The sequence below is a fragment of the Ylistrum balloti genome, unplaced genomic scaffold (genome assembly GCF_031769215.1).
Source record: "Ylistrum balloti isolate Yb309-2 unplaced genomic scaffold, AGI_CSIRO_Ybal_v1 Utg369724, whole genome shotgun sequence".
Lineage (NCBI taxonomy): Eukaryota > Metazoa > Mollusca > Bivalvia > Pectinida > Pectinidae > Ylistrum > Ylistrum balloti.
In genome coordinates this window covers 3,601,560-3,627,500 of record NW_026781942.1, presented here as the reverse complement: position 1 = coordinate 3,627,500, position 25,941 = coordinate 3,601,560, and the positions used below count along the sequence as shown (strand labels likewise).

Genomic DNA, 25,941 nt, shown 5'->3' with positions numbered 1-25,941 from the left:
GGACCACTGATGAAGGTACTGTGCAAGGTGTACGGAAATACGAACGCTTCTTTCAATCTGGATGAAAAAATTTCTATAAAGATAAGATACAGTTGATGTATATATTTCTGCGTTGATATTTATGGATTTGATAAAATTATTTTACACGAATCGTTATTTTGTTCCCGAGGCGAAAAGTTAATAAGAGTCGCTTAATACCTCTCAAATGAAATTTTGAGAACTAAATTCTAAACTGCACCCACCATACATCTGTGTGATCATTCATCAATGATAAGGACTTGAATTGTTAATACCGTGGTGGCGATTTATAATTTGCTTAAAAAAAGGCAATAAACAGTAATTACATCCCCATAACCACCACCAGTATTTACAAGGAATAATCTCGGTGGACAATATAGTAATCAAAGCTATAAGATCCTAGAATATTCGTATTTTGGAGTAATCAGAAAAATTGGGAGTGGGATTTTCTGTATATGTTTTATGTCTTCTTTGTTATAGAGATGGCGAAGAGTAACCACACCAGTGTTACAGAAACATCAGATACATCCAAGTTGGGGATTTACTGCCAAACGGGACATTTCCCTCTAGAAGGTATTGAGACAACGGTCATACAATGTGATCATTGAAGACAGATGGCTAATGGGATATCAACGACTGAGAAGACAAATGATTTTAAATATATGAACCGTATTATTCCTTACAACTTAGAGGCGATTTCTCAGCTCAGTATCAGATAAAATACACGTAATTAAAAAGAATAGATAAGCACTAAAAGTAACAAAGAATATTTAATTATTTTTCTGTCGTTTTCTCGTCTATATTGAGTCTGTTGTAGTTTTCATTCATTAGCCACAAAACTGGAATGCTAACACCAATTGATGCAAGGATACTCCAACTCTCCCAGGAGACGCCTGCAAGTATACATAAAATAACAATACAAAATTTATGAAATAATAGTACCAGCAGTGTTAAAATAATCAAAGTATAGTTTCCAATTGTATACAAATGATGCATAAAAATATAAATGTCTTATTATTTTTCTCCATTGTTTGTCAATTTAATTATCAGCGATCTAAAATAACCATGCCAAATATAAAATACCCCGAAAAAGTACAAGGGGAGACAAGAGAGCAGAATAGTTTTAGAATTTATGAATCAGTTTGGCACAGTAATAGAAAGGGTCATTATACTTCAAATTATTTAAAGTCTACCTATTTTCGGGATCATCTGTACACCCAAGAAGACCAGTCCTACGACGTTTAACCATGTTGTGAGAACAACAGTGGTGATTCCCTCTGCTATAGGGTAAGTGTTTTCACATGCCATCTCAAAAAGCAGGGGTACCGTGGCGTTCATCAGCAGTGTACCCGCTATGACTGAGATGTAAATCTGGGCTGAGATATAAAACAACAACGAAAATACCAATATATCAACAGAATCTTCATCCTTAAACAAAGTCGACGAAATTAAGACAAAATAAGAACAAAGGAAAGAATTCGCGAGATCTAACGGAACTTATTTATGCAGTTCCAAGTATACTGGTGTTACGAAAAGAATTATGTTTCTTACCAATGGAGCTTGCAATGATATTGACGAGAATGAGATTGAACCAGAGGAAACACAAAAACGCCAGGCAGTACAGAAAAATCAAAATCTGTTTCATGTGCTTTGAAAACACATCAGATATTCTGAAAAATAACAAAAACATGCAAGCATCGCATAAACAAGGAGAAAAAATTTTAACGACCGGTTTCAAATAATCAAACCTAATATTTTATTATTTTAAAAATATATTACAAGCAAGAATTTCATATTTTGTAACTGATCCAAAAACAATTAATAGTACATGACGTCTCCAGTCTGGACAGGTTGGAGATGTCACGATGAGGCTTGAACGTGCCTGCGCAGTTCGCCTACATATTGTAAGTGTAATTTCACTTTTACTTCTATATCATACCTGGCCATAACGAGCGCACCTATACAACCGGCAATGATTGAGTAGAATCCTATCCATCCAGCCTGTGCCTGAATCAATACAAACCATTTCCATATTCAGCTGGCCTCAACGATAACGATATATGCCCCATTGCAATTGATTCTTTAAAAATATGTTTCTTTAACTTTATAGGCCATTGTTCTCATATTCTAACGTGACATTTCTACATGGAATTGCCTTAATTGACAGAATAGGTCGCCGATAAAGCAGAAGAATGTCACATTTTCGGAACACCTGGTCTTATCATCTTTCAATGCTATCCTGCTACATTTCTCTTTTGCACAAATTTTGTCCTCTTTAGAGTTCACATGGCAATTATAGTATTTCAATCGTTTTTGCTTGAATTTGATACGCCTATGCAAACAATTTAAACTCTTAAGAATTTATTCATGTCCATGTGTGTGTGTATAGTGAACATGAAATAATAGTATCGTGTCACTAAGCACATGAATCGTTAAGCACATTTGTTTTTAGCTATGTATGATTCGTGTGTTGCACCGTATTCCTGATACCAAATTAAGAGAGATTTTGATTTTGTTTTACTGATATTGACGCTAAATAGTGGTCATTATTCCGGTATTATAGTTAGTTATATAATGAATGAATATCATCCAATGTTCGAACGAGAAAATGCATTTAACTGTTGTTCAATAAACTGTGTTTAATATTGAATCAAATGTTCGAAAAAGTAATTATAAAATAATTTGCAAGCAATGTCAACTGTTATAAATGATAAATATTTTAGGAGGGTGGAAGAGAGGCACATATTGACAGTCAGTTAGACATTGTTCGGGAGATGATATTTTCTTCGTACAAACGACAAGTCATGACAATGGTAAAACCTTATACTGAATGGAACTACATGTACTTACTGTTTCTGGAAAATCTTAAGTGTTTGACCATACAATTCCCTTATTTACATAATGACAAGGAACTGCGTTTTTTCATTATTTTGAAATGACTGTTCACCAATCTAATAAGAAGAACTTGTCCATATTCTAAAATGCTGAATTTTGTATATCATCGCTAGAATTACCTCAGTTACATCATGCGGCTCGAGCGTAACAGACATCACACTGCCCCACAGTGACAGAATGCCCAGCGGCAGACCATATGTAACACTTATGAGTAGAAACATCTTGCTCCTGAAAACAAAAAAAAAGTTTGCAATAACTTATGTTAATCACTGTAGTGAAGCGGCGAGTAGGGAGGAATATTATTTTACTGGTGGAAACTAAAGTATCTGATGAAAGTCCACCTGGTTGCGACGGTAACACTGTACATGTACCTATTTAAACGTCCGATTCGAGGAAATAATGTATGGTCGCCAAGGTGAACCAAATGTGTGACTAGATGTATATGTACCGGGTAACCCAACTAGTTCACTATGGATAAATACACTCTGTGTGCCAACATCTTTTTTTACAAATATGTATCACTCTGAAGGACTATACACCAATAAAAAAGATCAATACCATCTGTCTTGTGAGTTAGAAAATTGAACCGAGTAGATATACTGTAATCAAAATGTATCATGTAAACAACTGACAAAACAATCAAACAATCTTCAATAACGATACTATTAAAAATATTCATATGTTTATGTGAGAATATCTCTTGAAATAAATGAAAACCAAAGTGATCATTAATTCACATACGTACCTCAAAAGTTTTTTCAATCCAGTTATAATCTGTAAACGTTCCTGAGACGCAGTATTACTAGGTGGCGTTGTGGGTTTGGAAGGGAAGTAAAACACCACAAGTAGCATTAGCAACACACACCAACCGCACTCTGTTGATAAAATCATAGTTTGGTTTACAGTATGGTCTATCATATAGGTGATTTCGATTCTCAGAAATCCCTTCAAGTGAAATAAACACATAAAAAATTAACCTTTATAACTTAATACAATATCACGACGACATTAATAATTATATCTAAAATGTAGATAGATTTATTACATGTTATGGTGAAAGTATATGTGATAAGTTTTGATATCTTCACTCATTTGTACCTATCAGATCACAACATTATCAGTGTAAATATCGATTATCCCAAAAGCATAACGGACTTCACGAACCGCAACTCGTACAATTATCTCTAGTAAACGATAGCTAGCATTTTCGTTACTCTTATGTAGTGATCCTGGTCAATTTGTGAATTTGATCTTTATAGTGTTTCATGTGTTCTTTGTACTTGCTTATGTTAATTTTTTTCATGACTTGTATCTTTCATATAGATGTAAGAATGTATACCCGTAAAATAACGATAATGTAACGCGCATGTTAGGTATAGACAGAATGGCAAAAAGATGCATAAAGGAACCATAGGTGAGATGTAATTGGTCTTGATGAATACAAGTTAAATTTCATTACACTTGTGCCGCGCAGTCGTGAAATACATCAAACTTCACACAACACTCAATATGTAATTGTTATTCATCAAAAAACAAAGAATTTATATCCCCTTTTAGCGACCGTCATTCTTTTTCATTCCAAGATTGCATTTACAGTAATAAGAAAGAAAATATCAAGACCATTTAATGGTCTAATAGTAAATACAAGTGGTATGATATGATCGTGAAAAAACAATAGTGTAATGGACACACATATCAAAAATAAAATACCAACATGTTAATACAATTTTGGTTCACAATTAAAATAGATAAAACGAGTGCACAGCCTGAACAGAACACAGATTTATTCGGGATTCATTTAAAAAATTTCAATCAGATACGATACAGTTATGTGCTTCATTATGAATTAATTGAAATAATCCAAGAGACGGCATGACAAGAACTGTTTTTAGCAACGAAACCACTTTCTTCATATTAATGTATTATTTCCGGTACTTACTCACTGACATATAGTATATAATATATATATGTAAAGAAAATTTTACCACAGTACATAGCCATCATAACGTTATCTCGAATCCTCCCTATCTCTTTGTCATCTGCAAAAAAAAGGTGTTAGTGATTAATCAATACAGTTATTACAAACGGTTGTGATCATTACTTTGTTTTAAATCTGTGTCAGTATGAATGATTTACAGCCTTATTGTGATACTGTTTATTCAAGAAGTGAACTAAACGTATAAGGATTTTTAATAACTCCAAAGAGCTTTTTGACCAATCTTCAATACCCTCTTCTAAAGAACAATGAATTTGTCCACCCTGTTCAATACCATACACCTTTCTAAAATGAAGGAACGCCTCGTTCTCTTGTTATGAGAGATTTTTTCTCCAAGAAAGGTGAACGGCGGTATCTGGTTGTAAACTATTCTGAAGCGTATTTCGAAAAGGACGAAATCATAAAAAATATCGAGTTTCTGGTTGACAATTTCTTCGTCCAGTTTGGTGGTAAGATCTTCCAATAGACTTTTGGCATACCTATTGGAACCAACTGCGCCCCTCTGGCGTATTCATACGAGGCTGAATTTATTGAAGAGCTTATCAAAACAGGTCACAAAGACCTTGCAAAGCCGTTTAATTTCACCTTCAGATGTACTGACGATGTCTTATCTTTAAAGAACAAAAACCATATTGACTACGTCCTTGGTATTTACGACATACTATTTTCCTTCAACGAAACCAATATGGACAGCTTTTCATCATGATGAATGATAATCGTGATTACTTCAATTTCCCTATTGTTAATTTCCCATTTCTGGATAGCAATATTCCTCTATCTCCGATTATCACGAAGTCGTCAACAGACTGACAAACTCGTAACACAAGGGCTCAAAAGATGCAGGTTGATGCCAATTATGGGGAAATTTTATGCTCTCCATGGTGGTCTCATTGAGAAATATTGTATTTCTTTGTTTGACATAAAACTGGTAATATTTGATGCTCGTTAGTTTGCCTGTTACTTCCGTTGTTGTATGCCTTTTTTCATTGCTTAGTATTGACTACAGGAAAACTAAACATACAGAAAGACTCATTTCAATTGCGAGAATCTTTCTGATATACAATCTATATATAATTTGTATTGGGTTGGGATTGGTCTGATATTAAATCTGTAAAAGTGAAGGTTGTATAATTTTTGATATTCCCTAAAGCGCAGAAATCAACTTGTGTCACATAAAATCTATATAAACTAAGCCGATAAATTGAGAAATAATATCTACTTACCTTGAAAGTGTTGATTTGACATCATCGTGACGTTTTCCATCGGTGATTTGGACATCAGTGTACTAAAACGATATTTTCATGATCTTAATTGTCCTTCATACATTTAAAACATAATCTGATTTTTATCATGCTGAAAATGTCTTTAACCAGTTTTTTATTATTATTTTTTTTTTTTTTCATTCAATGCAACATTATTGTTACGTAAATATTTTAGTGGTAATCTTATTTTAGCGCGTTTTGCGCTGAAAATATTGAGGTAAAATCTGACTGTGCTAATTGCAGTTTCGGTATGTTATGTATGATAAGAGGTATATAGGTCACACTTTTAGTGTTTCTTGTAAGTGGCATTTCTTTTTTCATTATAAATACCTGATAGAACAACTTCGAATTTGTGTACCGTTTCTGCACCAATGATTAATAAGCTTTTCGAAGGATATATTGACATGTTCCGTGCCAACGTGTGCTTTGTTTATATCAATTTAGGAGTAATTACAATTTCGCGGTGATGTCCCTTTAAAATATTTCTCATTAAAATATTTATTTTTACACTTGATGCTTGGGTATATGACACAAACATAAACATGCAGCAATAACGGATATAGCAGAATGCTTACCTATCAGAAACATTGGTATTGTCCTTTGTTGCCAAGCTATCAAATAAAGGCCCTTAACATAAAAAGCATCAATAAATCAATATATTTCCCTGTGTTTTTCTTCGAAATCAGACATAATTTTAATACATTTATTGCTAAGTCATATAATAAAAAAATGCAGAAAGTTCGCCCTGCACTACAACTTAGCTGCAGGGAAATTTTGGAATATTTGTTCTGGTATTACTTTAAGAATGATATCCTTTCTCGACAATCAACCTTGAAACCAGTCAAGCGTGACGATGTCATTATCTGACGTTGTGAGATTCTTCAGACCAAATCACAAACCGTGATCAAGCCAGGTCGTTTTTTAAACGTATGTATTTTCATTTCACCATTGACCAAGATGCCACGCTTAACGCTTATTCAGAGGAGTAGAGCAATTGCGATATTGGTGGATGGTCATAGCCAAACTACTGTCGAACAGCAGTTTGGTGTTGCCCCGTGCCCGATTACCCGTCTCTATAAACGTTTCCATGTTATTGGGTAAGTTTCTGATCCTCCCAGGAGCATGCCGAGAGTATCATTGCGCGCCGACCTTATGTCGGGCCACCTCTGACACCACGGAGACGGCAAATGCGTCTTTACTGGTTTACTATAGGTTTGGGATTCGTTTGTGGAGGCGTGTGATGTTCACCGACGAGTCTAGATTCTGTCTGTATCGCTCAAACGGAAGAAAAAAAGGGTACATCGCAGACGCGATTGGCGTTTCGCCCACGTATACGTGGTTGAACGCGATATATTTGGTGGGGCTTCTATAACTGTTTAGGGAGACATCACCAAAGAAGTAAAATCCCCCTCAGTGGTCTTGGATCTAAATCTTAATGTTCGATACAGAGACCAGATCCTCCAACCACATGTCCTTCCACTTCTCAGACGTCATAACCTAATTTTCCAGCAAGACTATGCTCGACCACATGAACGTTCTGCCTCTAGAATGGCCCCCATATAGCCCCGACATGTCTTAAATTATTGAGCATCTGTGGGATGATCTGGACACTAGGCGTATTAGGAAACGTTAACCCAACCCCCACCCACCCCCACCCCCCCCCCCCCCCCCCCCCCCCCCCCCCCACCCCGCACAAGCTAATGAATTGTCATTTTCATTTTTCATTTTTTGCGCGGGTATCCCACTTTGAGTAACTACTGACTACACGAGTGACGTCACACAAACTTTTCTTCTACAATATTATAAGAGTAAACTTGTCCGTTCACACTGGTATAAAATTTTGTACAAATTTCCCAAAACCTCATAGGTAATTGGTTGCATATTTTAATCGTGCCTTATCTATTTTTCTTGAGGATATATATGTAGAGAGTTAAATATCACAATCCTCGATCTTCTTTCTTGCTATTTAAGCTTCTATCCCTGTGAACGTACATGGATTCTAGATAATATGATCAAAATATTTGGTCTTTACTGTGTAATGATAACAGAAGATCTTCACCTTTATAACTTGTCGTGAAAATATGGTCCTGTGTTTTTTGGTTTTTTTATCTTTTCCAAGAAAACAAAGTAATACGCCTGTGAATTGTGTGAGAATGAGCTAGTATCACCCTCGTCAAGGATATCTTGCGATACCTAATAGGAAAGAAGCAGCGAATCCAGCGTAGTTGCTAAGTGCTGCTATGGCGGTAGATGTAGTTCGCTGATTTGGCGGAAACCAAGCGGCGGACAAAACCGGCGGGGCTCCCATAGCAACAGGACCACCTAAAGCGTTCAGGAAAGCCGCAATGTTTGCCGTCCTGTAAGAAAAGAATGTGTGAAAAGAAAAATAGTTTTTTTTACCAAACAAGGGGTAACCATTTCAGCGTGTTTCATTGGTATGTGGTATCACAGTTAAACCGTCTTTACAAAATCAAAACAACGGCAGCATTTCAACTCTTGCTTGTTCGTTCTGATTCAATGGCGTATTTGCCTATTTTTGAACTTTCAAATTTAATAGTATCAACTGTGTATCGATGAGGTATTTTTGTCTATTCGGACAACTACAGTTTCAGATCTAGGTTAAATCACGTTAATCAAATCCATGACCATTTGGTAATCAAAGAAATCGTTTTCATACAGTCGCTTTCGGTATAACCTTTCAAACCATATTCGTTTATATTTCATCTTATCTCACTATTTGACCCACTCGCATAAGAGAATTATAATCGTTCAGTGTTATACTTAACCACGTGATGTAAGGAGGTTTTGACGTAATACATCGGATAGCGGAGGCAACAGCTACGAGAACCACCGTGACAACACACGACGTCCTGAGACCTGGAAGATAAACAACTCTATGCAATCCTGCTGACTCTGATTTAGCCACATTATCTCCAAAAATTTATATTGATAATGGTGCAAAAGATAGAAGTGAAATAGCACCTTTTCGTACAGACTTAAACTTTATCATACAGCTGTGTCATCCTGCTAGGGCCTGTCAGTGATACTAAAGTAATATATACTGGGAAGACAGCCAAGATCAATAAATTTCATTGTTTTCAAGTCTGATAATTTCAAAAGAACCTTGTAACTATTCGGGAATAGTCCATCAAATGAAAATCTCGGACAAATTGTCCATCAGCAGTTTCTACCACTGATAATCTCGAACTAACAGTCCATCAGCAGTTTCTACCACTGATAATCTCGAACTAACAGTCCATCAGCAGTTTCTACCACTGATAATCTCGAACTAACAGTCCATCAGCAGTTTCTACCTCCGACAATCTCGAACTAACAGTCCATCAGTAGTTTCTACCACTGATCATCTCGAACTAATAGTCCATCAGCAGGTTCTACCACTGATAATCTCGAACTAACAGTCCATCAGCAGTTTCTACCACTGATCATCTCGAACTAATAGTCCATCAGCAGTTTCTTCCACTGTCAATCTCGAACTAACAGTCCATCAGCAGTTTCTACCTCCGACAATCTCGAACTAACAGTCCATCAGTAGTTTCTACCACTGATAATCTCGAACTAACAGTCCATCAGCAGTTTCTACAACTGCCAATCTCGAACTAACAGTCCATCAGTAGTTTCTACCACTGCCAATCTCGAACTAACAGTCCATCAGTAGTTTCTACCACTGCCAATCTCGAACTAACAGTCCATCAGCAGTTTCGACCACTGATAATCTCGAACTAACAGTCCATCAGCAGTTTCTACCACTGATAATCTCGAACTAATAGTCCATCAGCAGTTTTTTCCACTGACAATCTGGAACAAATTGTCCATCAGGAGTTTCTACCACTGATAATCTCGAACTAACAGTCCATCAGTAGTTTCTACCACTGATAATCTCGAACAAATTGTCCATCAGCAGTTTCTACTACTGATAATCTCGAACTAAAAATCCATCAGGAGTTTCTACCACTTATATTCTCGAACTAACAGTCCATCAGCAGATTCTACCACTGATAATCTCGAACAAATTGTCCATTAGCAGTTTCTACCACTGATCATCTCGAACTTACAGTCCATAAACAGTTTCTACCACTGGCAATCTCGAACTTACTGTCCATCAGTAGTTCCTACCACTGACAATCTCGAGGATGTTACCATTGAAAATTATTATCAATTATTGTGCTACCAATATGTGTATATCTATACCTAGCTACTGACATCTACATTCGTTTCAAAATAAATTCATAACAAAACAACTGTAAACAACGCAAGGCAAATTAGAATTAAAGAAAACGCCAAAATGTTAAGTAATAACGAACACTGTTAGGAAATTTGCTATTGGGTAAATGACCGTAGCTGATTAAAAGAGATCTGGGTCGACACCATATTAATGAAAAAGAGAAAATACCGACTAGTTAACAGAATCTAACAGCAGTTCTATCTCAACTTCAATGATGCAAGGGCAAAATGTGTACAAAATGAAAAAGGGGTCACCTGAAGAAATACAAGGACAATAAGATAAGTTATTATGGAAAAGTAAGTGTCACCTGCCTCATTGACGACTTTCGACATTGAAATACTGGCCCATCTACATAGGTAATGTCACATTGCTAAATAAGGACAATGTCAATAACCACCAAGGCATACCAGCGTCAAACACCTCCAACTTCATATTGCACCAGGAAATAGAATATTTCACAGTGAGGTCTTTTTAATTTATTCAATTTGAATTGACATTTTGCACAAAAATCACGATATTGGGAACATGCCTTTGGATATCGAAATAGTTTTATGATGAACTAATCTAATCAAAAGTGCCTTATTTATCCATTATCACTGTGGACATAAAAACGGTGACAATTCACCGTCAAAGTAGTTGGTCGATTTGACTGACGTATTGCAATGTCAATATTGTATGCTTAATTCTGGGTTGACTAAATTAATGAACTTTCTTGTTTTATCGATAAAAGTAGTTAACGGGTGTGTTTTCGAGCAATAAACAGCAAAAGAAATACTGACATGTAAACGTAATCTTTATTCTATAACTAGGCGCCCTGTCAGTCAGTTTGTTAACTGTAAGTCTCTCAAACAGTGCTTTTTTTAAAAGGCGACTGGTGAGGAGTGCTCGGAACAAAAATTGTCCATCGGTAGAGGAATGGGCCATAAAGAACCATAAATGTCAAACGAAAACAACTATTGTGAAATATTTCGTTTAATTACAATTCTATATAAATAGTCCACTTTGAAAAATCTCACCTTGTACGTCCATACTCCAGGAAGTGATCCAGCCAGCCAGGATGAACCCAATTGTACCCCAGCATGGTAAGAGGGCAATGATCGTATCATCCCAGTCGAAGGCCCGCTTACATGACTCAGCAATAGGTCCCCATGTGTTCCAAACGCAGGCCTGAGTGAAAGTGATGAGGCAGTACACAGCTAGGATGTACCATCGTCGCCTATATTATATTTGATAACTTTATTTTTGACATTGAATACAACTACGTGCAGTTAATCTTTTGTTAACTATTGTGCAAATGATACACAAGGGAATAACACCTTCCAATACAAACGTGAAAATAGTTACAGAAGAGCAAACTATATCATATATAGGAACCATCAGTGATGCTGAAATCAGAATAAGGAATTATAAATTGATCACAAAAAATGACGAAATCTAGATTTAGAGATGCGTTTACCTTGAATAAACGTGATGATTTCAATTTCCTTGTTGTGAATAGCAACATCCCTGTATCTCCAACCTATGGTATTTACGTGTCACAATTGATTTGATATCCACGGGCCTGTTCTTATTATCACGATTTTCGTGCAAAAAGTCGTCAACTGACTGACAAATTCGTAACACAAGGGTTCAAAAGATGAAGGTTGAAGGGAATAACGAAGGAAGTTTTAGTGATTTCATTGAGAAATATTCTATTTCTTTGTGTGACATGAAGCTGTACGTATTTCATGCCCGTTATTTTGCCTTTTGGTTCCGTTGTTGTAAACCTTGTTCTCATTTGAGAACATGACATTGCATACTTGGATTGGTCACGGTTTATATGGCGGAGTAGTCGATGAAGCAATAGATGCTTACTCTTCCGGAACACCGGGTCTTATTCTCCTTGTACTTTTTGCAAGTGTCTCCGTGTAAATCGGTGTTTTTATTGTTTTTGATTTTTTTTGTTTTTGTTCATATTTTGCCCTAGTTTTATGGAATTTGAGTTTGAGTTATGATAATGTTGCCATGTTGGTATTTTCTTGATGTTTTTCATATCCTATATACATCTGATAGTCTTTACTAGACCATGAAATACATGTGTAAATTTTGAACCGCGCCACTATTCAAATGAATAAAAATTCGCCAGGAACGTTACAGCGAACCTCGGGGACTAAAAATCTACCAGAACTTCCTATTACCTGCAGTCTCCAAATAGAGAAGCGGCAAATAATGAATTAAACTGCATTATACTGCTGTTTAGTCCCTTTAAAAACCCGTCAGTAATGCAAAGGGTCTAAATTTTGAAACCAAGGGGGCGACTGAGAAAATAAAGATTCATCGAAAGACGTGTCAAAATAGTGTTTGTTTATTAACCAATTAAGACCATTTTAACAGTAAGACACCTTAAGAATCTAGTATACATATCTTCGCTGTTGTTTTGTTTAGAACTTGAAAACACACTCTAAAACGTTTTCTGTTTAATACTGACCTCCTTATTTACAAATATTAGTCATAAAACAATAAAGCGACAATATACCAACCCATTCACAATGAAACGGTCTGGTATTCCAATCCTTGACATCGTCAGAATATGGAGCAAAACATTGTGCTCTAAATCAGACATTTTTTCCTTTGCTGTGTAGAATAGAATGGTTTACAATCGTATCTTTATTTGGTGTTTTGAACATAATAAAGTAACGCCAAACAAATGTTAATCAAAGTAAGAAAATGTATATAATAGCTTTACTATCTTGTTACCTGTATACGATAATTTCTGGAACAACTTCAAGGACCTCTAATGTTTCGTTTTTGTAGACTTCAATTTCAACATTCTTATGCTGTTGGGGAAGGGTTACTTCCGGTGGGAGATTTAACTGGGTCGCCAACTTTGGTGAATTTGAATGAGCTGGAGATACTTTGAACTGTCGTTTCGCCATACCGCAGTTTCTCACTCTACAAATAAAAACAATGTATGCTTTCAATAAACGAACAAAGTCAACTTCGATCCTTTCGAAAATATTCTATACCCTTATGCAATGTGAAGTTAGGCGTGTTTCCATTGTCTAGCTTGAAGCTCAATATCTATGGTATCCATTGTAACCTCGTGTCTGTGAATATGAAACATCATTTCAATATCTAAAGTTAATATAACATATGTGTAATGCGCAAAAGTATTACATAAATGTATTCACTGAAAAACAAGCCAACCATGTGATAAAAGTTATCATTTTTGTCTGATGTAAGAAAAGGCAAAACGAAAACCTTGCCTCAGTGTGTTTTCTTCTTGCAGTGGTAAGGTCACGTACAGGCACACGCAATATAACTTACTGCTAGTTCATTTGAAGTTAGAGATATACGTAGTATAAGTACTTATCATTATAGAGTACCAAAAAATGGAAATGACGTTAATTATTATTGACGTGTAATTCATATATTTTATAACTATGTAAATTTCTAAAAAAAGAAATTCTTTCCCAAACGAACATAACAACATACCGTAGTTACGGGTTAATGAAGTTACACGTATATACCAATTAAGAAATGTATGCCTATAGATGATGATCCACGTCAGTCAAACAGTACCTTAGCTTATCATATGTCGTCGCAGCACACAGTCCAACACAAACCTCGTGTTTGTCCAGGTTTACTGTGACAAAGATATTACATCAGTATATGACCCTCTTATGTAAACAGTTATTTCTCCATTATAGTCGCCTTCATCGTCAGGATACATAAATATCTACATACGGTACATGATATCATAGCAACCGTGGGTATGTAAGTAGACCGAACAATCTATTGTCACACAACGTCGGATTTTAGAATGATGGCCTCATGCTGACTTTTGGATGAACTTTTAGAGAATGAATCATATTTAATCTATAAAAAACACAAATCTCGATGTAACTTTAAAAGAATTGCCATCTGTGGCTCATTTGAGAAATTTGAAAAACTTTCTTAAGTCACAGGTTAGGTTGACCAGTTTTTAAAAGAATAAAATGCACAAACAAACTAAAAGAAAATTCCTAGATGTCAAGAAAATCTTAATTCAAGTGTAAATTTTATGAAATTCTGGATACATTTAAGCAAAGGAAGTGTTTACTGGAGACTGATGAAAAGACAGATGAGAATAACGATATAGGAATACCCGAACTGTCCTGTTGATCGCTGATCGATAAATACTGAGTATATACGTATTAAGTTGATCTGGTGGGGTTTATTTTCGACCATTAGTTGTATTTACTCGCCTTACTTGTAGGTCGCGTATGATATACGAGAACGGATAACCTCACATAGTATTTCACATTTTCCAGGTACTACCGAGGGAGATTAATGAATATTCTGCCTAGCGAAACAATCGCCCAAGTCTAACTTTCAACCGATTTGGCTATTTTGAAAAGGTACAGGTCACGACTTTTCCCGCTTATACGTCCCAACTGTACTCCACAAGACAAGACCCTCTCCGTGCCTTTGTTTCTACCCACGAGTAAACAACCTGATAACTGATTGTTTGGATATGCACATTCTATTAGCAAATAACGTGACTTATCTACACGTGACGTCACAAGCTACCGCCAATTGTCTCTCAATGTAATGATAGAACATTTGTAATGGATCATCCCGAATGCTTGCTTTATTCCAAATTATTACCAAATATTAAATCATCACTTAACCCGTAAGATCGTTCACTGACATACGTTTACATAACAAGCGGTAAAAAGCTGAAACAAAAGAAAAACAATTGTGAAATCAGTTGGTTTTTAACGGAAGGCGTTATCTGTGACATAGCACCTTATGTATAGATTTGTAAAACTGTCATCTTATGGAAATGAAAATAAAAAAGGTGGGAGGATGAAGACGACCCATAACGACCAATGGAACTGCTGTATCATAAACATGTGATCGATACCGATCAATGGAACTGCTGTATCATAAACATGTGACTCATACCGACCAATGGAACTGTTGTATCATAAACATGTGACCCATACCGACCAATGGAACTGCTGTATCATAAATATGTGATCGATACCGAACAATGGAACTGCTGTATCATAAACATATGACCCATACCGACCAATGGAACTGCTGTATCATAAACATGTGATCGATACCGACCAATGGAACTGCTGTATCATAAACATGTGACTCATACCGACCAATGGAACTGTTGTATCATAAACATGTGACCCATACCGACCAATGGAACTGCTGTATCATAAACATGTGACCCATACCGACCAATGGAACTGCTGTATCATAAACATGTGATCGATACCGACCAATGGAATTGCTGTATCATAAACATGTGATCGATATGGACCAATGGAACTGCTGTATCATAAACATGTGATCGATATCGACCAATGGAACTGCTGTATCATAAACATGTGATCGATATGGACTAGTATCCAAAAAACGTTTTTTTTTTCATGAAAACTCCTCATAGGCATCTGGAGACCAGACACAGTCTTACTTGATTTGGTCAATGTAAATAGCACATCAAAAAAAATAGAATTAGATACAGCAGTGGCAAACATTTGATAAATATAGAAAATATATTGAATAATAGATGTGCTTTATATATTTGTTTTTGTTTGACCGTTATGGCCCTCCTCTGCTCTGGTCACCTAGTTTAGGCCCTGAGTATCATTAGTGTTTCCTTGGACAAAACAGTTGTTTTTTGTACACTCTACATATACAACAGCTCATACAAAAGGTACTAAACTCGACCTCAACAGAAATCATTTCATAGGTGATCATTTCAGATGCCTTGTTCTATATACCACCAGTACTCATAACCGTCCTATCCATGCAAAAACTGTAACGAAACGATTGCAGAAAGTTAGTCTGCGGGCACGTCGCCCGTTTGTAAGTCTGCCCCTTACCGCTGCTCGTCGACAGCGTCGTATGGCTTGGGTAGCGGCACAAGAGGCGGGTCTTGTTTACTGATGAGTCCCGGTTCATCCTGTTTCAAGCTGACCTTCGACATCATGTGTACCGATGTCGTGGAGAACGTTTTGCCGACTGCTGCTTACGGGTAGGATTTCGGGGTGGGTCGGTTATGGTGTGAGGAGGAATCTCACATGGAGTTAAAATCACCACTGGTTGTGGTAGCGGGTAATTTAACTGGCGCTAGGTATAGAAATGAGATCCTCCGACCCCATGTTGTCCCATTATTGCAGCAAAACAAACTCACATTCCAGCAGGTTAATGCTTGACCCCTTGTAGCGAGGATCTGTCGCGACGTTCCCACTAACAATATCCATTCACAGGACTGGCCTCCTTACAGCCCCGACTTTTCCCCTATTTAGCACTTGTCGGACCAGCTAGGAAGACAGGTACGACGACGCCAGTCTTCTCATGTTACTCTGGCCCAACTGAAAGCAGCCCCTTGGAAGAATGGGCCAACATCCCGATGAGGAGGATAACCTCACTTATAGGTTGCCTAGGAGAATTGGGGCTTTAGAGAAAACGAACGAGGGACATACCCAGTATCGACCAGCCAGCTCCCACAATCGGTCCATTTCGATTTCAGATTACAGAGTTATCTTTAAAGTCCTTTCCATTACTCCTAAATCACTTACCAGATACAAACTGTAAATTTTCAGATTTTGAAGATCCATCATTCTCACTTAAAATATTGAGCAGTATACTTGACGTCTTGCCCAGAATCTTTATCCCTTGAGTATATTTTCCTTCTAGATGCAGATATGGTACAATCAATTACTTTTCATGGATGAAAGGGCTTTAAAACACTTCACTGAAATAGTAAATATTCATTACCGCAAGGTCAAAGTTGGTTAGAATTACAATGTATTTACATTTAATGGCATTTAAATATTATGCATGTAATAGCTGACTGACTGTGAGGACTCCAGGATTGGGCCAAATGAGGTGAAATTAACCGGTATTTAAAACTTTTCGTCCCAGTTACACCGATGCTGAAATGAAATGCTTTCCTTTTCTTTTTCAGTAAATTAGATATTTGTGAAGGCAGTTGCACAGTTGAATTAACCACTTTGGACCCAAATCCTAATGCAGTGCCTCATGATATATGAAAGCAGAACAATTATGGTTCACCTTTGACCCCGGAAGGTTTCAACAATACTTCATTAAGATTGGTCCAGAATTGTTTTTGAATGAAATTTAGAATGTTCTCAGAAAAACGGCACACAACAATGGACAAATATAAGTTGCAATTGTTTGCCTAAGACCTCATCTCTGGTGACCTCTTGGGAAATCATATCTAACATGACTCTCTCTGGTGAATCATCTCAGTGACCTTGTCTCAGGTAATCTCATTTCAGGTGACCTTGTCCCAGGTAATCTCATTTCAAGTGACCTTGTCCAAGGTAATCCCATTTCAGGTGACCTTGTGCCAGGTAATCCCATTTCAGGTGACCTTGTCCAAGATAATCCCATTTCAGGTGACTTTTTCCCAGGCAATCTCATTTCCGGTGACCTTGTCCCAGGTAATCCCATTTCAGGTGACCTTGTCTCTTGTAACCTCATCTCTGGTGACCTTGTCTCACATGACCAATATATAAAATACACATACAAGACAAAACAGAAGTCATTCCAAAATCTCTTTGTAAACATGCATTTATTCTGTAGATGAGACAATATAATACATATAGGCAGCTTTAGTCCTAATAATCTTCACTTACAGAAATCACTTACACTAGTAACAATTACATCTGCAAACTGGGACAAGAAAAAAACTTAAAAATGAGAAAGCTACTTTTCTGTAACATACACACCAAGTGATTGTGGATTGATTTTCTATTTTCATTTCATCTTCAACCCCAATGTAATTTTTGTAGATTCCTTTGATGTTGATAGGATAAGTCCATTTTTAATCATAAGGGGTAAAAGGGTTAAATGCGTATATATGAAAGCAATGTACACAAAAATGTTAATAATCGGTAATGTTTATGAAATCATGAATATTTCAGTTTTAAGTACTATAGTTAATTTTCAATGAATAGGTAATATCTAATGCAATGGCTTTTTCCCTTGTCAACTATTGTATCTGAATGAGTATATTTGTAAACCAAACTGAAAAAGCTTATTAATAAGAAAAGAATTCGCCCTTTTCAGCTGTATGGTTTGATCGCACAAATAATATGACAACTTATTGAGATGTTGTATATTGAACTCATTTTTTTAATATTGACACTCACGAAACATTGCTATTTACTGATACTTTTACTGATTACCGATGTTTCAAGAAAACTTTTCTGTCAGAAAAGAAAAGAAAATCTGTGCACTACTTTTTGATTTTCGTACACCCGCATAAAAGCAAAAAAGCAAGATATTCTTCCTGTAAATCATATCTTAAGTTAGCACATCTAGTCTCTTAAAATAATCAACACTAGAAATTCCAACTGATTCAGAATTACTCTGAATAATGTGTCATCTGCTTGCTTCTGTAGGTATACCCGTACTATCCTGTTCATCGTTGATCAATGAATACTGTGATTGTTGTAGATCTGCAGTCAGTTCTATTTCACAAGCAAATTGACCACTAATAGAAGCCTTCCCTTTGCCTGTTGGTTTTGTAAGACATTTATAAAGGATGACATCATATAGTATTACTATACCTTACAGAGATCAATACATCCCAGTTTAAGTATCAATCGTTTTGTCCTTTTGAAAACAGAATAAAGAGAAATAAATGGGTTTAAGTTTGAAGTTATAACTGAAATAAATCTCTATTTCATTAATTTACAATGAATATAACACTGGGCAAAAAAGCAACACTTTTCTGGGAGGGTGAAAAATATCCCTGAGTGAATTCATGTATTCTGGTACACAGTATTTTAAAGGATTTTGGTCTCTAAGGAAATAAGATTTTGGTCTCTAAGGATATAAGATGGAGTTTTATTAAGTACCTTACATCAACATTTTCAGGCAATACAAATGCTAATGGACCTCATATTTCTTTCAATCATGTTTGATAAACTTACTTTTAACAAATGTTCTATAACATGTTTGAACAAATTTGCTTGTGAAATGTACTGTTGCAAAATCATACTCCATTAACCAGTGTATATATCTGGCTACAACAGATAACTATGTACTGCTATACATTGTAAAACATCCAGTATATCTTTACTATATACATTGATATATTAACTGTAATTAACCTAATAAACACACTTCAATTTACAAACAAACATTTAATATGTAATTGTATTTATCTCGCAACTAAGACAGCTCAATAATTGGCTGACTGAAAATCAATAGACAGGCATGGTGTAATAACTATCATCATTTTACATAATGTGACCTTTGACCCTTTAACTTTGACAGCTAGATGACCACCTTAATATGAAAAGGTATAACTTGATATTAAGGTACTATGAGGTTAAACAGTTGGGTGTAACACTACCTAGTATATGCCCATGCTCCAAAGCCTCCTGTAGTCAATAAAGGGTTCATAACGATTTATGCAATTAAAAATAGGTGCATTTATTAGGTTAAGAACAGAATTTCTCCTTCACAGTGAAACAGCCAGCACACACAATATCACACTAACACAAACATACTAAATACAGAAAGACGCCAAACATAACATCTTCTTAATAATTTACTGAAATTTTCAATGACTTATACTAAATTTTAACGCCATCTATCATTATCTATGTACATATCAATTCATAAGAAACCTCATCATAAACAGAACATCCACTCTCCAAAGAAAACATCCAATAACTACCAAGTTTTTAGATAAACTAATTTGTGTGACCTGTAGGTATTGATCAAATGAAATTCTGTGTCATATGTCAAGTAGGAGCTAAAATATGTCACAGTAACCATACATATTTCAGCTCTTTTTCACTGAAAACATTGTGCTAAAGAGTTTCTTTATTTTGTTTACAAAGCAAAAATTGTGAATGCACCGATTCATCAATGTGATAATTTGCTAAAGAATATTGCTCTAAAATTTGATTGTGAAAATTTCAATATCTTCACATTATGATATAAATATTGACTGATTTCCAAACATTTCTGGATTGCCGTAGTTTTGTTCTAATGAGGTCACACACTATTAGATCTTGATATATACAAAGTCATTATATTGCACTTTCTGCCTCCATAATGAAGGCTTGTATGAATAATTCACAACCTTGGGTATCATTGCTATATTTGTATCTCTAAATACCTAATACTGGGTAATTATATCTACAGGTTATCTTATGCAAATTAGATTACAAAGATACTGGGTACCATATCTTATAGGGGTCAGTCATGTACAGAATAAAGCATGCATGTCAGAAATTTTAAAAATAATGTTACTATTTTTGTTTTTGGAAGTCTTCGCAAAAGAGATGGTCATTTCATATGTTCTTGTACCATGCAATAAGTGTCCTTATGTAATAAGCTCCAATAGCCAAACCTCTGACAAAATTAGAGAAATTTTGTAACAAGCCAAGAGTACCAAATCTCTGACTCCATTAGTCAGGGGGAATTTTGTAACAAGCCCACAGTACCAAATCTCTGACTCCATTAGTCAGGGGCAATTTTGTAACAAGCCCACAGTACCAAATCTCTGACTCCATTAGTCAGGGAGAATTTTGTAACAAGCCCAGAGTACCAAATCTCTGACTCCATTAGTCAGGGAGAATTTTGTAACAAGCCCAGAGTACCAAATCTCTGACTCCATTAGTCAGGGAGAATTTTAAATAAGCCTAGAGCACCAAAGCTTTGATTCAATAAGTCAGGTAGATTTTGTAATAAGCCCACAGTGTCAAACCTGTGACTGAATTAGTCAAGTAGATTTTATAATAAACCTAGAAGACCAAACATCAAACTCAATTAGTCAGGGAGATTTTGTAATAAGCCCAGAAGACCAAAAATAGGACTCAATTAGTAAGGAAGTATGATGACTGCTTATTCAAAGTCAATGATGTCAGTAATTTCTACAGCACAAGTTCAGAGTGGATTTTTAACCAGGCATGGTCTTAATGTTGAATATATGTGACACATAACCTTTCATGAACTGGTTTAATGTACATGTAGCTATAATATTTCCCTCAGCTAACCTCGGTATGAACACCACCGTCTAGAGTAAAAGCAAAGGTGAATACTGGTAAGCACTTTGTGTACAGAACTTCCTGATATAAGTCTTGTTATGAAATACTTTCCCTTACACAATAGATAATTCAATTACACAACTTAGCAAGCACATGAAAATCAAACCACTAGAGCTATTTCTAAGATAAAGGTCAAATCCAAAATAAATAATTTTTGTATGTAAAGGCTCATTTAAGCCTTGTTAAGAATTCCTTTCAAATGTGTTTTTACAAAACTCAGCAGAGATATGCTGGGAAAAAATCCCTTTATATGGATGAGACTTATTTTAGAAATGATTGATTAACTTGCATTTATGCATTAATGAACTTTCAATCTATTCACAAAAACATTCTAAACGTTTTCATTACATCACTGCATGTCTACAGCACTATGAAAAACTCATACATAACAAAAATAATATTCTGAGATCTTAAAAATTACAATGAAAGTAAAGTAAAATTCATCATGAAAATCTTAATGAATTGAAATCTTTAGTTGAAAGGATGTAGAATGGCATGGCAATTTCTTAATTTCATCATATCTTTGTAACCTAGAAAACACATGTAAGGGAGATAATCATTGATGAACATGAAAAATGGAATGACACTTTTGCAGAATTTGTGACAGGTCATCCAAATCCAATGCTTCAATAAAAAAATTTTCAACTCAATCTTAAATGGTATGAATAAACTACCAAACTTTGCCACAGAGGCTTTAAGAGGGATTTCTCAATTTCATACATGATGGCAATTAACAAATATTGCATTACAACAAAATCAATATTTATGGGAAAAAATATGATCATGCACAATATTTTTCAATTTATCAATCTCCCCCTTCATTGAAAAAAAATGTTATTATCACAAAAAAATCTTTATGAAAGAAAATTTAGAGCACAAAGATGAACATATGTATCTAGTAATTATAAAAACATATGAAAATGCAAAATGTTTTAAAACTAACTATAGTATGCTACTTCCAATTATATGTTAAAGTGATGTCCCTTATTCAATTTTCTTCAATATATAAAAGTAAATGCATTATACATGAAAGTTTCAAATTATAAACAAAAGAAAATTAACAGTTGAATCATTTAGGATTGTAGATGCATGTAGCAGTGAAAGGTTTATAAACAATATTATACATCTGAAACAATTATCTAACTGAGAAACAGGAAACAGCCTTTGTTTTATTCTACCTGTAAGTAGGTAGAGACTTATATTAGCCACGAGGCACCTACATGGCAGTGTAAGTAAAATCACATAAAATTCATTGTAATTTATTCTGTACTTCTCAAATAACGCATGAAACAATGTTTTCAAACACGGCAGTGTGTCAGCATGATACAAAACATAGGACTGCAATCTCATAACACATATCAATTCTGGTTAGAATGAGAATGAAAAAAAACTTGTCATTTACAGCACGTCCAGACACATCATCCAATGTCGCCCTCACTCTCCCTTCTCCCATTGACCTTTGACTTTCCACTACTGTGTGTTTTTTCTACAGGTGGATTGTTGCCAAGAGGCAGACTAGATCGCCTAGCAGGGGGTGGAGGTTTTGGTTTCCGGCTTGTTTTTGCAGCACACCGTAGTACAACAGTGCCCTGCTGCGAGTCTAGTGAACTTGAACTAGTTGTGCTTTCACTGCTTCCCTCGCGTTCCTCACGTGTCATTCCTGATGCTGTTTCACTTTGTTCAGAGGCATCATCAAATTTCAATGCCGCAACTGGAGAACCTTTCTCTGATTTTACCAAAGGAGTTTGGGATTTGTCTGATTTCACTGACTGTGTGTCTGATCTCCTTTTGTCACCGTTACTTAAACTACTTACACTTTTACCACCAGCTAAATCTTTCTCGAACTTGGTAGTGGGCTTGTGGGTGATTCCTGCTTTAGGTGTGGAAGTAAGAGTACCCACATTGAGGGCAGGCCCCATACGATGGCCTGTTATCACACTGGAGTCTTGAGGGTCAGCCTCGGTATGAACTGGAGACACTGGCCCTGAAGTGTTTATGGAAGAACTTGGCCGACTGCTGCTTTTTCTAGGAGGAGGTGGAGGGGGCGCTCTTCTTTGTCGCCCCTCCGCACTACTATCTGAACTTCCTTTCTTGTCAGAAGCTCTACCATTTGATTTTGCATCTGAAGACCCATTTGCAGAGACTGATCCAGATTCCTTAGATGATTGTGATGATGATATCTTTGGTTCACTTATATCACGATTTTGCAGAGAAGCACCAGATGAAGTTTTATGAGGCGAAATCTTTGGAATGCTACTAACACGAGAACCACCTGGTGTTATTATATAACTAGGGGTGGTTGGAGAGGGTGTGGCACTTTTATTCTCACTGGATTTCTCCTTTTTTGAGGAAACTGGCAAGAATGTAGGTTTCCCAGAGGCTGTTTGTCGTTGAGTGTTTGAAGGACTAACTGTGTACTTAGTTTCTCCAGACACAGTGACCTTGACAGGAGAAATTCGAACTGTGTAGTCCATAGATTTAGCCCCACTGGGAGAAGACACTGGCCTTTTCTCCTCTTCTGGGGAGGTCGGAGGTGTTGTAATTGAACTAAAGAAATTTGCACGTGCAGCATTTTTCTGAATTCGTAAAATTTCCGCGTTCCTTTTCACATCTTTATCCTCAAGAGCGCCACTATCAACACTTTTGGATCGTTTTGAACTACCACCTTTACTACTGTTTGACTGCGGTTTGCCAGCAGCTACTCTGTCACCATTGACTTGATTTTTAGGGACTTCAACAGGTAAACACTTACTTGCAGCTGGTAGTTCTGCACTAACAACGACTGCTGGCTTCCTCTTCACTGACAGATCTGACACTGCAAGGTCTCTTGAATCTAATTGGTTGTCCAAAGAACGACTTTTCTCCATTAAAAATGGTCGAGGTTCACTCTTTGACCGGTCACTTTGTTGATCTTTGTCTCCCTTAGTGCAAACTTTATCTGTAGAACCACTTGGTGGAAGAGAAGACGATTTACTAGTTGCATCCGTTGCACTTGAGGTAGGTTTATGCACAAGGCTTGGTGACCCCTTGACCTTTGACCCTGTAGGCTGTGATTCTGTTACAAGTACCTCTGCACCTTTCTCCAACTGCTCCTTGGAGGAGGCTGGTTTTAAGCCACGTGTGGCCATTTCAAGTGATCGACCAAATTTCAAAGCTTCTTGCTTTACCACAATCTTCTTTTTCCTCTCGCGGGATGCATCTGCTTCCTGAAAAATTAAAACAAAAATTTCAAATTTTCATTTATTGTAATTGACTGATGTTGTGAAGTATTAAAAGATTTTAGATATTACTTTAGAAAAAATCAGAACAGACTAACTAAAATACCCCCACATGCTCTAATGTATGGTCAACCTGTTTTAGAGATAGGTTAACACAGAAACCAGGATTTGTAAGAAAAAAACAAAAACGAGGGAACAAATTGAATGCACATCTACATATGGTCCAGTTTTAGCAAAATCAATTCACTAGTTTAGAAGGGGTTGAGTGGACAAGATATGTCTACAGACAGACAGGGCTACATATGGTCCAGTTTTAGCAAAATCAATTCACTAGTTTAGAAGGGGTTGAGTGGACAAGATATGTCTACAGACAGACAGGGCTACATATGGTCCAGTTTTAGCAAAATCAATTCACTAGTTTAGAAGGGGTTGAGTGGACAAGATATGTCTACAGACAGACAGGGCAAGAGACGCATGGATGGGCAGAGAGACAGCCTGAATCCTGTATCCCTCTTCTTACATTGTTGCAGGGTGTATAATGAGGTGAAAAATGAGGTATAAATGATTAATATCAACATGATCCCTTGTAACATCTATCATCACAACTTAAATTCTATCAATCATTGAGAATTCAATTTCTTCTAAAGGTATAATGCCTATATATTCTCATTTTATATGACAATTTCTCCAAGAATGCAATCTATACTTTGGTAAAAAGAAATACTCAAAATATCACTACATTCATTCAATATTCAATTTTCCCTACCTAATGCAATTTAAAGTGGTTATCATGGCAACCATGGGTGAAACTCCTAATAAATATCATTACAATTATATTAGGGAAATATTCTTTATTTGAAAAACAGTGGTTTGAGTGATATACAGTGATAATGACAATATGGCTCTGCCTACCTCAAGTTTCTGTACACGAGCACAGTGATCTGGGACCATGGCTGCAATGTTCTCCAGTAGATGCTTACGGTCACCGTCTGTGGGTACCTTGCCTCCTAACATTTTTCCTGTCTTCTGGTGGGGACGATGTTCCTGAACAGATGCCAACCTATCAAATGTGAAAGGTTTGATGATATTGTCTAATTAAATCAAAAGTTGGTTGAAAACTGGCAAGAAAGAAATTCATATTAGACAGAGACACTATTAACGGAGCCAACAGAGACACTATTAACAGAGCCAACAGAGACACTATTAACAGAGCTAACAGAGACACTAT

The 25,941-nt window shown here is 36.2% G+C and overlaps 2 protein-coding genes and 1 pseudogene across 2 annotated transcripts in view; 1 reads left to right on the top strand and 2 right to left on the bottom strand.

Annotated features, from left to right (window-relative positions):
* The window catches only part of LOC132565539 (sodium- and chloride-dependent creatine transporter 1-like), a 21,471-nt gene extending 20,883 nt beyond the window's left edge, over nucleotides 1–588 (top strand). The window contains exons 13-14 of the mRNA XM_060230188.1: nucleotides 1–15; nucleotides 499–588. The exon at nucleotides 1–15 is cut by the window's left edge and continues 156 nt beyond it. Of these exons, the coding sequence (XP_060086171.1) occupies nucleotides 1–15; nucleotides 499–588 (105 nt within the window). The remainder of the gene's footprint in view (nucleotides 16–498) is intronic.
* Nucleotides 589–792: 204 nt separating this feature from the next.
* On the bottom strand, nucleotides 793–16,385 carry LOC132565538 (solute carrier family 49 member 4 homolog; annotated as a pseudogene).
* A 6,066-nt stretch (nucleotides 16,386–22,451) lies between these two features.
* Nucleotides 22,452–25,769, bottom strand: LOC132565472 (uncharacterized protein DDB_G0284459-like). Its single transcript, XM_060230123.1, has 2 exons — nucleotides 25,626–25,769; nucleotides 22,452–24,701 (listed from the first exon to the last, which is right to left on the bottom strand). Exons 1-2 carry the CDS (start codon nucleotides 25,725–25,727, stop codon nucleotides 22,914–22,916), a joined length of 1,890 nt encoding a protein of 629 aa, XP_060086106.1. The 5' UTR covers nucleotides 25,728–25,769; the 3' UTR covers nucleotides 22,452–22,913.
* Between the last annotated feature and the right edge of the window lie 172 nt (nucleotides 25,770–25,941).

Bases quoted from the DNA above. Each gene is read 5' to 3' on its own strand.
- LOC132565472 (XM_060230123.1), bottom strand. From the start codon at position 25,727: ATGTTAGGAGGCAAGGTACCCACAGACGGTGACCGTAAGCATCTACTG. The intron at 24,702-25,625 runs GTAGGCAGAGCC...TTAATTTTTCAG, and splicing joins CTCGTGTACAGAAACTTGAG to GAAGCAGATGCATCCCGCGA.